This window comes from Lactuca virosa, chromosome 4, assembly GCF_052849685.1.
Source record: "Lactuca virosa cultivar CGN04683 chromosome 4, Lactuca_virosa_CGN04683_v6, whole genome shotgun sequence".
NCBI lineage: Eukaryota > Viridiplantae > Streptophyta > Magnoliopsida > Asterales > Asteraceae > Lactuca > Lactuca virosa.
Genome location: NC_136429.1, coordinates 530,657,997 through 530,672,012, shown reverse-complemented (window position 1 = coordinate 530,672,012; position 14,016 = coordinate 530,657,997). Strand labels below are relative to the sequence as shown.

Below are 14,016 nucleotides of genomic sequence, written 5' to 3'. Positions count from 1 at the left end.
ATGAGTACGAAAAGCTGTTTTTGGAATGTCCGGTCCATGAACTCTGATCTGATGGTAACCGGAGTGAAGGTCCAGCTTGGAAAAAACGGTAGCTCCATATAATTCGTCCAACAGTTCATCAATATTTGGAATTGGGTATTTATCAGCTATCGTTATTGTATTGAGGGCTAGATAATCTACACACATCCTCCAAGTGTTGTCTTTTTTCTTGACAAGTAAAATCGGACTTGAAAAGGGACTGTTGCTAGGTTGAATAAAGCCCGCTGCTAACAATGCTTCCACTTGTTTTTCAATTTCAGCTTTTTGGTAATGAGGGTATCGATAAGGACAAATATTTGGTGGGGTAGAATTCGGTAGTAAGGGAATATAATGGTTCTGTGAACGGTTGGGAGGAAGACTTTTAGGTTCTTCAAAGACCTGATCATAACAGCTTGTCACTGATTGAAGCACTTTGGGAATTTCTGGTGGAGTAACCGGTTCAACAGCCAGGTATTGAAAACTAGAAGATTTTTGTGAGCCCGTAGTAATTCCCTGCAACTTATAAGTTTTGCCATCTACCTTAAATATCATAAACATCTCTTTCCAATTTGCTTGGACTGTATTTAATGTCTCCAACCATTGAATACCCAAAACCACATCTGCTCCACCAATCGAAAAAGGATAGAAGTCCTGGACAACTTTGAGATCATTGATTTGTATTGGAAGATTTTTACACATGTGACCACATCTGATGAAATCACCATTTCCAATCTGAACACCAAACGGTGCCACTGATCGAGTATTAAGTCTCAATTCCTTAACCAGTACATCTGAGATGAAATTATGTGTAGATCCCCCGTCAATTAAAATAATTACTTCTGTAGATTGGAGCATACCTTGAACCTTCATAGTTCTGGGATGGGGTTTTCCAAGAATGGCATGTAAACTAATTTCCGCCACATCATTCATATCTTCAGCCATCTCTTCAGTTTCATTAGGAGACTGCTCTTCAAGCTTTTCTTCCACTTCCAGCACCTTGAGAGTTCCTGTTTTACATCGATGACCTGGTCCATACTTCTCACCACACCGAAAACATTCCCCTTTAAGAAATCGAGATTGCCTGTCTGCATCAGAAATTCGCAGGGGTGGTTTGGTATTATTTTTGGTAAAGTTTGTTGTGTGGAGTCGTATCTTTGTACTCATTTTGATATGCTTTTGATGGTGTTGTCCAAGTAGATCCCCTCCCAAATCGGGTATGGCTGAGTTTAGATTCAAATTCTAAAGCGATACTTACCGCTTTGTATACTGTTCGTGGTTTCTGTATTCGTACATCCGCCTTCAATTCTTCTTTGAGGCCATTAAGGAACACTCCTAAAAGACAATGTTCCGGCCAATTAGACACTCGTGAGGATCGTTTGGCAAACTCTTGTCGGTATTCTTGTACCGTTCCTGTTTGTTTAACACTACACAAGAATTCGTCCGGATTCTGGAACTCAGTGGGTCCAAAATTTCTTTGCAAGGCTCGAACAAAATCCTCCCAAAAATCAACCGATTGATCAGTAGATATCCAAGAATAAAAATCCAATGCATCACCCTCCAAATGCATCGATGCTACATCCACCTTTTCTTCATTTGGAATGTCATAATAGCGGAAGTATTTTTCTGCTTTAAGAATCCAACCCCGTGGATCGCCTTCACTAAAGGTAGGAAAAACAATTTTGTTGTGGGGTCGGTGCCTTTGATTATGCCCAGATGATTCTCCCTCATCATGTCTTCCATTACCCCATCTTTCTCTATTGTGCGATTGAGATTTGAGGGCTGCTACCTCCCTCTGCAACGAATCTATAGATTCCAACTTCTTAGCAATTGCGGTTAGTTGCACTGCTACAGGATCTGGTGGCTGATTTCCCTCTTCTGAATTGCTCCGGGTTTGAACCATGTCTTCAAGAAGTTTCCCGGCAATGGAACCAAATGATAGAAACTGATTTAATTAAACAGTAGAATGCTTACTATTTAGATTAACAGGGCCAAATTCGAGATGACAAATCTCCTCAATTACAAGAACACAAATTACTTATTATCTGACTGAAAACTGTAAAACATCAACTATAGGTTTATTACAGAAAAGATAACTGCTCCTAACTTATTGGATCAGAACTGTTCCTTCTCTTTTAACTGTTATGTGGTTGACCTAAAGGATCCAACTGATTTCCAAAAAGGGCATTAAACTGCTCTTGCTCCTGCCTCTTAACTCGGAACTTCTTTCTTGTATACACTTGTAGGTTCTTATCAGATTGTGATCGTTTCTGGCTTATAGGATCTTAAAATTGTCAGATCGTAAGATCAAGAATTGGGATCTTGATAACAATGGATAAAAGTATAATTTTTTATTCCTTCTCATTTATTAAAAAAAGAACACCAGACATATTTGAAATCCTAACAAATTTCATTCTTGCCAAAAACATTTTGCGAACCAAACACACTATTCTACTTGCTCTAACTCCATGCTTCTCTATGGTTGGATCTTACCCTTTTATGCAACAAACAATGAGCGTTATTATTATCCCTCTCTGACGGCTTAACATGTATCATAATAAACAAATCAATAAAAGAAGGTTGCTATTACTATTTCTAGCATCACAAGACACTCTACCATGCAAACCAGGCTAAGTGACCCATTTATTGGCAGCGTGAAAGTTGATTTAAACAAGCAAAAAAAAATTAAAATTCCAACTATAATCAAAACTTGTGCTGCTTGGTGTACAACAACTACCAAAAAAATAAAATATATTGGAAAAGGAAATAAAAATGAGAGATGAGATGTTGATCATGATCATCTTCTGTCTCCAAATTGTCCTCCAGGGTTCCTTCCAAATCTTACCCGCAAATTGTCAACAGTACGAGACACCAACACCAATCTTGGATCATCCGCGGGTATCTCCCGATCCTAAAAAATATATGTTGGATATTTTTTATCTTAAAAACTTACATACAATTCAAATATAGTTTATTAGTTAGATAATAACTACTAATTATTATTACAGCATCCATATTCTGGTAAACTTCTTGTCCGGTTTTTTATTTTCCAACAACTTTATTCAATAATAAAAAGAACTGTTGTCATAAGTGGTTTGATTCTTTTCAAAACTTTTTTTCTTTTTCTTTTTAAATCACATTTAATATGAATTCTATTATAAAATAAAGGAAATGACATACCTTTAAACCACTGTAATATGCTTGAACAGCAGGAAGTGATGGAGTTATATTACGAGCTTGCATCAGATCCCATACCATATTAGCAATCGTATATCCTCCACTCTGCAACATAAAAAAATTAAATTAATACAAAATCTTTTTGATACTCAAAATAATTAAAAACAATAAAAAAAAATCCTGCTTACCTTTTCACCAGCTGCTGCAAGAAGAAGAGCATTTCCCGTTGATGGGACCAAATTAATACCCCTAGAAGTCATTTCCGTCTAAATCAATAAAAACACAAAAATTAATGATTTATTAGAAAAACATTAACAAAAATTCAAGTATATGTATTATGTAGGGGCAAAATCGTCAGTAATTTACCAGCTTCTCCAAAGCAACTTGCATACCCTTGGGTGTGTAACCAGTCATGGCTCCCTCTATAAGTGTCTGCATGAATAAATAGTTAAAGACCACATCTTTTTTTTTTATAAAATTTATTCCAGATATGAAACATATATAATATATAATCCTAAACTTACAGCATAAAGCTCTGGTACAGGTGGATTGTTTGAGCTCATGTAGTCTTCAAAAGCTTTGACCCCACGATCGATATCTCCACAACTCAGATAACACCTAAATGTCAATAATCATCATAGATAAATATTTTTTTTTTTAAAGAATTGAGAATATCAAATTATCAATATTACTAGAACTTAGTCACCTCACCTCATGATTTGAATCAGTATGAAAACATCAGGGTTTTTGTTATCTTTCTTAAGCATCTCCTGAAGAGCATCCACTGCCTACAACATTATACATGTCATATTGTGTATTTGAATATTTGATTATAATGAATCAGTACCTCAACATCTTTAAGATCTGCACAAGCATGGAAAGCAACATGATAAACTGTGAAAAACCTTTGGACGAAACCGCCCCTCCTGTGAATATAATTAGCAGTAGGGATATCATATAACTCTTCCTCAGAAATCCCCATCATCACATTTTCAGCACTGTCCCTAGTCTGTTCTAGTGAAGACCACCCTTTGGATTGCTCAACAAGCTCCAAGATCTTTTTCATGAAAAATAATAACATTTAAATTCATGAAACTGGAAAATAAAAATATATAAAGATAGTTCAAGAATTACTTTAGCAGATGTGTCTTTGGCTAATGGAGTCTTGTTCTTATGTGCAGCTATAAGTCCCGCATAGCAGAATTTGTTTAAACCAAGTCCAGCAGCAGTCATATCACGAATAATTGCATATCTGAAATGGTAATTTAATATTATATGATCATATGATAATCATAATATGTCTCTATTGAAGTGTTGACATATAAATAGATAATGAAATGCTTACACTTGATCTACTCTGCCAGTGGCTGCACATGCATTGATTAGACAGATGAATGTTTGTCCAGTAGGTTTTACTTCAAGCTTTTTCATTTCTTCAAAGATCTTTAGTTAAAGAGACAACAAATGGTTAGGAGATGAAAAGCTACGAAGGTATGATACAGAGTTACAGATACAAAGGAGTGTACTATTACTATATACCCGTGTTGCTTCAGTGGAGTTCTTACACTTCCCACATGTTGAGATCATGAAGTTGTACAAAACAACCTGTAACAAATATGAACAATGTCATGAAACAATTAACTGTTAGAAACAAAGTAACAGGAGGCAGAGATTCGATCATTAGAGTAAAGAAACTTACATCAGGAATCAAACCCATGGATTTCATTTGATCACGGAAGAAGAAACAGTCCTGTAGACGGACGCCTTTCATGCTACCAGCGATCAGCGCGCGAAATGTATCTTTCTCTGGTTTCACTCCATCCAACATCATATCATCATATACATCCCTCAACAAGTAAATCCTATAAATGAACATCCCTATCAGACTCATGAATTCGAAATTCTCAGAAACCCTAAAAGTAACGTGTATGATTAAACAATGAAACCATCGCGAAATGAGGGCGAGAGACATACCTTCTTTGAGAAGTGAGAGATCCAATGACGGTATTGTATTCAGACACATTGTTGGCGTAGTTTCTCTTGGCATAATCGTCGGCGGAAACGGCAAACTGACGACGGCCAAGTGCTGCGAGCAGTGGCTGGCGATTGGCTGATGAAACAACAACAACAACAACAACAACAACAACAACAACAACAACAACAAAGATTAAGAAATTGGATTAGTGAAGAAATTTGGATAAGAAATAAGGAAATAAAATTGATCCCAAACCTACCAGAGATACAACGCAGGAACTTCATGGATTTGAAAATCTGGGGAGAGCTAAGATTGAGAGTGAGAAATGACGAGGGTTCTTCCGAGGTTTTGGTAAAGGAACAAAGAATGAAAGAAATGAGAACACTTGAAACCCTTTTGGTTATGGTTATGCAAATTAAATTACGAATTAAATCTAAAAAAAGTACTTAATTCATTGGCAAAATACATAAAAACATAACTTATATTATATATTATATAGGGGTAATTATTAATCTAACCAAATTAAGGAAGTGATTATCAAATTTTAGCCAAAAATTAGTAAATGTCCAAATATAGCCCACGAAACCATAAGTTTCTAAAATCCTCTACTGTTTCGCCATATTGTCTACTGTTTCGTGTTTTGTATATATTTTTTTTTTTTTTTCATTTGTAAGCTACAAAACCGTAGGTTTTGGGAAACCGACGGTTTCCTCTCGATTAGCTACGGTATCCCAAACTGTAGCCTACGGTTTTGGGGGAAAATACGGTTTTTTTTGTCTACTGTTCTTGGGGTTTCGTCTACTGTTTTGTGAAAAAACCTACGGTTTTAATTTTTTTTTTAAATTTTTTTTAAATTTTTTTATAAGATGTAGAATTATTTTAACAATTATTTTGTTAAAAATTTTTAAGAATTCAAAACATTAGACTTTAAAAAAATAAAAAATAAAAAATAAATAAATAAACGGATTCTTTTTGTGATATAGAGAATTAAAAAGATTGTTTATAAGATGTAGAATTATTTTAACAATTATATTGTTTATAAAATGTAGAGTTGTTTTTTGACAATTATTTTGTTAAAAAATATTTTTTGTAAAATATAAAAACTAGTTTTGCTAAACTTTACTACTTTTTTGTCAGAGTGGACTACTGTTTTGTAAAACTTGACTACTTTTTTGTTAGAGTGGACTACTGTTTTGTTAAACTTGACTATTTTTTTGTCAGAGTAGATTACTATTTTGAACCTACCCTATATATATATTAAGTATTTCATATTTTTGAAATTATTTTGTATTTCGAAAACTGCACTTCTCTCTAGTTTCTTTATTCTCAAAATTAACATAATGAGTTGTAATGAATATTTTGTATTGCTCATTACGGATGGAAGATGGGAGTTTGTTAATTCCCAATTATCATATGTTTGGCCACCCGAATACAATCCGAGAATGTTTTATTTCGGTGTTGAATTTTACGAAACCACCACGTACACCGAATTTGTTCATTTGGTCAAGTGCAAGATGAGTCTTCCCGAAGAATCAAAAGTCAGTATGGCTTATCAACATCCAGAACAACTCTATTATTGTGGTATTGTTGATGATCGTGATATTAGAAAGCTGATCAAGGTAATAAATATCGTTGGAGATAAATTTGTGTCTGTCTATGTGGTGGTTGAAGAAGGCGTATCGCGTAACGAAGTGGATGATAGAGGAAAGGCATCTGCAGCTAATTTATCAAGTGGAAAAGGGAGCAACAACCCAATAGGTAATTTTAAAAGTCCAAGTAAAAGTCAATATCATAGTATCGCTGAAAATGTAAATGTAGTGCCTGTAGTGACAGAACCGATTATGTATGTTACACCGGAGAATTATAAGTATATCGGTGATAATGATGTTGGTACATATGTTAATGATGTTGGTGTAAATCATTACTTTTACCAAAAAAAGGCACTAGATGTGGTGGATAAGGTTGGTAATGAATCTGCAAAACAAGAAGTTCCATTTTTGCATGATGGTGAACTAAAAGGATATGGCGAGTTTGCGGATTGTGACAAGTTGGATATATCCGGCCTAGAGAGTGATTCTAACGGAGAAGAATTTGATGATGAACCTAAAGTTATTTATTCAGATACCATGTTTCATGGTATGCCCCCATTGCCTTCGTGTCCTGTAAACGATGATGTGAACATTCCATGTCAGATGGTGGATATAAATGAAGAGATTAAGGTTCTAGACATTTTTGATGACAAAGAGTTGCTCAAGCTTGCAATTGGAAGACAATGCATGGAACAAGGTAAGCAGTATAAGACTACCAGATCGAGCAAAGAGAGGTTCGAGGTGGTTTGTTTGGTAGAAAATTGTTCTTGGATGGTTAGGGCAAGGGGAATCAAATCGACTACTGCTTTCCAAGTCACAAAAGTTGTTGACCAACACACTTGTTGTGCAACAAACTTGGAGTCTAATCATCGACAATCAAAGAAAAAGGTACTCGGGCACTTTATCGCTGAAGTATTGGCCGGAGATTATAATAGAGTTTATCGGGGTAATGAAATTGTGAGGGACATCAATTCGAAATTTCCAATCAATATCTCATACCAACAGGCATGGTGGGCAAAACAGTATGCGTTGTTGATGTTAAGAGGTACCAAAGAGGATTCATTCACCAAACTACCAATGTATCTGCACAACTTGGTGAAGCACAATCCAGGAACTGTTACTCAGATAAGAACAGACGATGATGATCGGTTTGAGTTCGTGTTTATCGCGTTGGGTTGCTCGGTAAGCAGTGATAATTTTTATAACAAATATAAATATGAATCCTAATTGGTATTTGTTAATGCAATAAAAAATAATTGTAGGTACGAGCGTTCATAAAATATTGTAGGCCGACCCTAATAATTGATGGTGGTCACCTAAAGGGTGAATTTAAAGGTACGATGTTGCTCGCAGTGACAATGGACGGTCAAAACCAAATCATGCCTGTTTCTTATGCCATATGCAAAAGTGAATGTACGGAGACGTGGTCCTGATTCCTTCGAAAAGTACGTGAATGTATAGGCAACCTGGAAGACCTTACAATCATATCTGATAGGGCTCCATCCATAGCGACGTCAATTGCAAATATATTTCCTCACGCCCATCATAGAATATGTGGTATCCATTTGTATTTCAACATTTCAGCAAAATTTGGAAGCAACGATACAATACACGCATTATTTTGGGAGACATGCAAAGCGTATACTATTAAAAAATTCGATAATGGGATGAAAAAAATTAAAAATGTAAATAATCGTGTATGGGAATACCTACAAAACATCAATCCAGAAAGATGGGCTAGGGCACATTTTCCTGGGAATCGGTATTTTCTTATGACATCAAATAGTGCGGAGTCGATAAATTCAATATCAAGATTTGCAAGAAAGATGTCAATATTGATGATGATTGAGTATTTTTGTGCAACAATGCAACAATGAAGTTTTCAGAAACGTAATGTTGCAGGTACTAATATTTTATATATAATAGTACTGGAAATGTTATTTTTACTACTCTTATGATATTATGAAATTATGTCTATTTTTTTAGCTGAAACAAAAACAACACTCACCCCATGGGCTGAAACGATTATACAAGCTAATAAGAATGCTTGTAATAATTGGATGGTGTACCCTATCTCAAATAGCAGATTTGAAGTGAAAAGCTCTACTCACAAAAGTGTCATTGTTGATTTCCAACAAAGAACCTGTACATGTAGGCGGTGGCAAATAGATGGCTTACCTTGTGGCCATGTCATAAAAGTGCTAACAATGAGCCGTTACGAAGATTGTTCGGAATTTGCTTTAAAAGCTTACTTTACAGAGACACTGAGGAAAACTTACGAGGAGTCTGTGAACCCCTTACCAAGTCCATCTGAGTGGGAGATCCCAGATGATTTGATGACCGTGAAGCCACCCATAATGGAGAGACGTCAACCGGGTAGGCCAAGAAACACTGGTCGTATTCCGTCGCAAGGTGAGCGTCCCATACAACAAGAATGTTCTACATGCGGTCAATTTGGACACACGAGGAACGATTGTACGGGTAGGGGATCGGGGAGCGGATCTGGGGGGAGGAAAAAATCTACACAAAATGGCATAAGGACTGATGAATTTGCATCCGGAAGCAGGTCACAGAACGAAAGCGTGTACCCTACTTTTGATTTCAACAGCACATTTGATTTAAATTGTCCTTAGATTAATGTAGGAAAGTAATGACTTCCCGTATTTGTAATTTGTATTGCTTGTATTAAACTGCACTTCTGAGATTATTAATTAAATCTACTTTATTCCATGAAAAATAAAACACAAACATAAAACATTATTGGAAAAGAGATACACCCGCACGAAACATTACATAAGACATTTCACATAAAAGTGCCTTCTACATGAAATATTTGTTATTTATAACTAGAATCCATGCATCCTCATACTCTAAGTCACTTCCCTCGTGCTCCAAAATGTAATGATCTTTAACCATTTCTAAAAGATCTTCGTCGTTGTTTGGATAACGATACCTGTTTTTAAGATGATGATACCATCGATTGAACCATGTGATTTTTTCCTTTAAATCCATCCACTTACCAACAATATCTTCTTGTGTTCGGTGCTTTCCTTCTCCCAGCGAGAGGTTAAACATAGCTGTTATGCGGGTCCATTCATCACCTTCAAAGCAATCAGGGTTAAGCATGGTTACATCATCGTAAATGTTCATCCAACATCGTGTTACCACCATTACCTCTCTTATCGTCCATGGATGTGGAGTATTCGACGGAGCAGCTGCGTTGGAAGAAGTTGCTTGATTGGAGGCCATTTTTTAAATTTGTTTGTTAGTTTGTTTTAATTTTATAGTACTTAAATAAGAAAAAATATTGGCATACAATTAGGTGGATTCTCATAAGTAATGTTTGATACTGTTTGAAACGACAAATATACTGTTCGAAAAGACAATACATTATGCAGGCTACGAACCAGTAGTCAAAGTCTATGAAACCGTAGTCAAATAATGTGAAAGAGTATCCAATTGTCAGATACCTTATACGGAGATACTATTTGAAACGACAAATATACATCTTCGAAAAGACAAGACATTATGCAGGCTACAAAGCAGTAGTCAAAGTCTATGAAACCGCAGACAAATAATGTGAAATAGTAGTCCAATTGTCAGATACCTTACACGGAGATACTGTTTGAAACGACAAATATACTGTTCGAAAAGACAATACATTTTGCAGGCTACGAAGCAGTAGTCAAAGTCTTTGAAACCGTAGTCAAATAATGTCAAAGAGTATCCAATTATCAGATACCTTACATGGAGATACCATTTGAAGCGACAAATATATTGTTCGAAAAGACAATACATTATGGACCTTGCATTTACAGCTCCTACATATATATGTGTCCGCATGTGGTAATGGCCTTACCTCCACAACCTTAGGCAAACTAAGTAATTGGTAATTGTCTCTTACAAGTGATTCGAAATGAGTTTCTCTGACAGTGACCATGAAGAAAGTTTTAACAACTTGCATGTTTACCTTTATAACCTAAGGCGAACCAACCTGCATACTCACACTCACATCAAAAGGAATTTGATGGATCGTTTCCAATCTTGTTTTCTGGCTATTGGATGGGTGGTATATATCTTTTCCAAATTTCTTTTGTTGCTTTACATTTGTTAATATTGGTACATTTAAACTAATTGATTTGCACTCTAAAAAATACAGGTCCATGCATTCGTAAATTGTTTCTTGCTTGTCCTCTACATAGGTAGTGTCCGTCTTAGAGGGGACTACCTAAAAACAATGTTTGTAGCGGTTGCTAAAGATGGGAACAATCTGACTATCCCTATAGCATTTGGTATGGCGGTTGAAAATAATGTGGTAACTTCTACGTGGTTCCTAATGAGGTTAAAAGAATGTCTCGGGGAGGGTAAGGAAGTAGCCTTCATATCCAATATGCATGATGTTGTTGGCTCTTGCGTAGATAATGTTTTCACTGATTCTTATCATGGTTACACTTGTAAGAGCGTCCACAAATATTTACGCACAAGAGTAGGCTCTGGAAGATCAATGGAAACTTTGTTCTGGATAACATTAAAATCGTACATTATGGAGACTTTTGAACAAAATTTTTCTAGGCTACATATTGATGCTCGTGAAGTGCTTACGAATATCGGTCATCCGAAATGGGCAAGAGCCTATTTCCCTAACATCCGTTCGAATGTACTCAACATGGAAGTTCCTCAATATTTTTTAGTAGTATCGCTCAATCATCGTAATGTACCGATAATAGCGCTTATTAAGGGAATTCGTGGGTACATGCAAAATACATTTGTTGAACGAAGTATAATGGCAGGTATATTTTCGGGTGCAATATAAAAGAATTAAATAGGTTGTACAACAACCTTTTCTAACCATATTTAATTTTCAGGGAGTTTGACTGGTGTACTAACACCGTATGCTCAACCGGTGGTTCAAAGAAGGATGCAAAAGTCTGTTCGTTGGCAAGCAAGACAGATCCCCCAACAGATATCGTCTCACATGCCGACATATGTGTATGAAGTATTTGATTTTAAAACAACTTGTGTTGTAGACCTTAATGGTCGTACTTGTTCATGTGGAAAATGGAGCGGTCTCGGTATAGCATGTGGTCATGCCATCGCAACAGCACGTGATTCAAACATGCATGAAATTGTTAATTTGGTTCAAGTATATTACCATGCTAATGTATTTCAGCTCGTCTACCAGACACAAACCGTTCACCCACTTCCCCCACCATCTGAATAGGAAATACCAGACCCTTTGATGGCTGTTTTATTGCCGATGTAAAATTTATTCCCTTTAAATATTGATGCATGTAATATATTTGTCGTTGACTATGTAATATATTTTTAATATATTAGGTTTGTAATATATTTTTAATGTATTAGGTTTGTAATATATTTGACATTGTGTTTGTAATATATTTGAAATATATTATGTTTGTAATATATTTGCCATTGTCTTTGTAATATATTTTCCATTTGTTCGTGCTGTTAAAAACCACGTAAAATAACATAAGTTGCTATTTTTAGCTTACGATAAAATTATGTTTTTTAGTTTGATTTTCATGTTTTATATGTTGGTTACGTTGTTTTTACATAGTTCTTCGTCTGAAAATATCCGGATTTCAAATCCGATATCGTTACATCATTGGTTTACCCTCCAAAGTATGCTTCGTGCTGTTAAAAACGACATAAAATAACATAAGTTGCCATTTTTAGCTTACGATAACATATGTTTTTTAGTGTGAATTTAATGTTTTATATGTTGGTTACGTTGTTTTTACATAGTTCTTCGTCGGAAAATATCCGGATTCCAAATCTGATATCGTTACATCATTGGTTTTACCCTCCAACTTATGCTTCGTGTTGTTAAAAACGACAGAAAATAGCATAAGTTGCCATTTTTAGCTTACGATAACATACGTTTTTTAGTGTGAATTTAATGTTTTATATGTTGGTTACGTTGTTTTTACATAGTTCTTCGTCGGAAATTATCCGGATTCCAATGATTGACGTTATTGGTAACTCGTGCGTGTTTGTTGTTAACCAATTCAATCCAATCGGAATGCTGATATATTTCACATTGAAACGAACTTTAGGAAAAAAGGCTCGAGCCCATTTTGCAATTGCAATATTTTCAAGCCAGCGAAGATCATTCCCATTAACCTCATTTGTTAATTTGTTCAAACAAACATAAAATTTAGACACACTATAAGTTTTGCATGTCTTCCAGAACAATTGTTCCACAATGGTACTTCCTGTGGAAGCCCTAACTTTATCGGCTATATTTTTACAACAATAGCCATGATATGAATCTGGGTATACCCGCTGAATGGCGTAGTCTATGGAATCAGACATATGGCTTATGAAACCAACTTCAATAGTGTCACCTAAGCATTCTTTTAACCTTGTCATGAACCAAATCCAAGCCTCGTCACAGTCTATACGTCTCAAAGCGAATGCTATGATCAGGGGTTCATGATTACCATCCAAAGCAAGAGCAACATACATTGTCGTTATGTTCGCCCCAATAAGGGGTACATGACCAACAAATATTGTTGGTATCATGGATGTGACAAAGGTAGTAATCTGTAAGAAACGATACCAACATTAGGCAAATATGAACTTGAAATATAAAAAATACTTACTGTATAGAAGGACATACCACGCATCCCAATGCGACAAAACAAAATTGAAACCGGTCTCTCATATCTTTCTTAATGATTGTGAAAGAGTTACGATTTGTTCTTTCAAGATTATGAAAGAATATTGGTAGGTTCGAAAAACTTTTTTTGTATACCTCATTGAATCCACTCATTTTGCCAATCGGTATGTTCAATGAATAAGGTGTCCACTATAAATGGATTTCATTTCAAATTGAATGCAGGGGTAATTATTCGTTTTTAGAGTAGTCATTTCGAAATAAGATTACATTATGCAAGGTAGAAAGTAGTCAAAGTATGTAAAACAGTAGTCAAATAATGTTAAATGTCAGTACACAGTAGGCAATACCTATAAAATAGTAGTCAAATTACAATCATGTGTCTGAAATTCACTGTACGATAAGACAACACATAAACTAGTAGTCAAATGCTAGTAGACAGTAGTCAATACGTATTACACAGTACTCAAATTACAATCATATTTTCTAAAATTCACTGTACGATAAGACAACACATAAACTAGTAGTCAAATGGTAGTAGACAGTAGTCAATACTTATAAAATAGTACTCTAATGGCATGTAACATCCGGATTCCCATGTATCTTATTTTATGCATTTA

General features: G+C 35.4%; 2 protein-coding genes across 2 annotated transcripts; one reads left to right on the top strand and one right to left on the bottom strand.

The window, feature by feature from the left end:
* Positions 1-2,629: 2,629 nt before the first annotated feature.
* On the bottom strand, positions 2,630-5,568 carry LOC145109534 (Pentatricopeptide repeat (PPR) superfamily protein). Its single transcript, XM_079046715.1, has 13 exons — positions 5,427-5,568; positions 5,167-5,302; positions 4,892-5,054; positions 4,732-4,797; positions 4,538-4,635; positions 4,327-4,444; positions 4,040-4,249; positions 3,904-3,980; positions 3,717-3,810; positions 3,559-3,624; positions 3,381-3,458; positions 3,196-3,297; positions 2,630-2,926 (listed from the first exon to the last, which is right to left on the bottom strand). The coding sequence occupies exons 1-13, from the start codon at positions 5,449-5,451 to the stop codon at positions 2,813-2,815; spliced, it is 1,347 nt and encodes a 448-aa protein (XP_078902841.1). The 5' UTR covers positions 5,452-5,568; the 3' UTR covers positions 2,630-2,812.
* A 5,425-nt stretch (positions 5,569-10,993) lies between these two features.
* LOC145107169 (uncharacterized) lies at positions 10,994-11,977 on the top strand. Its single transcript, XM_079044021.1, has 2 exons — positions 10,994-11,546; positions 11,622-11,977. The coding sequence occupies exons 1-2, from the start codon at positions 10,994-10,996 to the stop codon at positions 11,975-11,977; spliced, it is 909 nt and encodes a 302-aa protein (XP_078900147.1).
* The last annotated feature ends 2,039 nt before the right edge of the window (positions 11,978-14,016 follow it).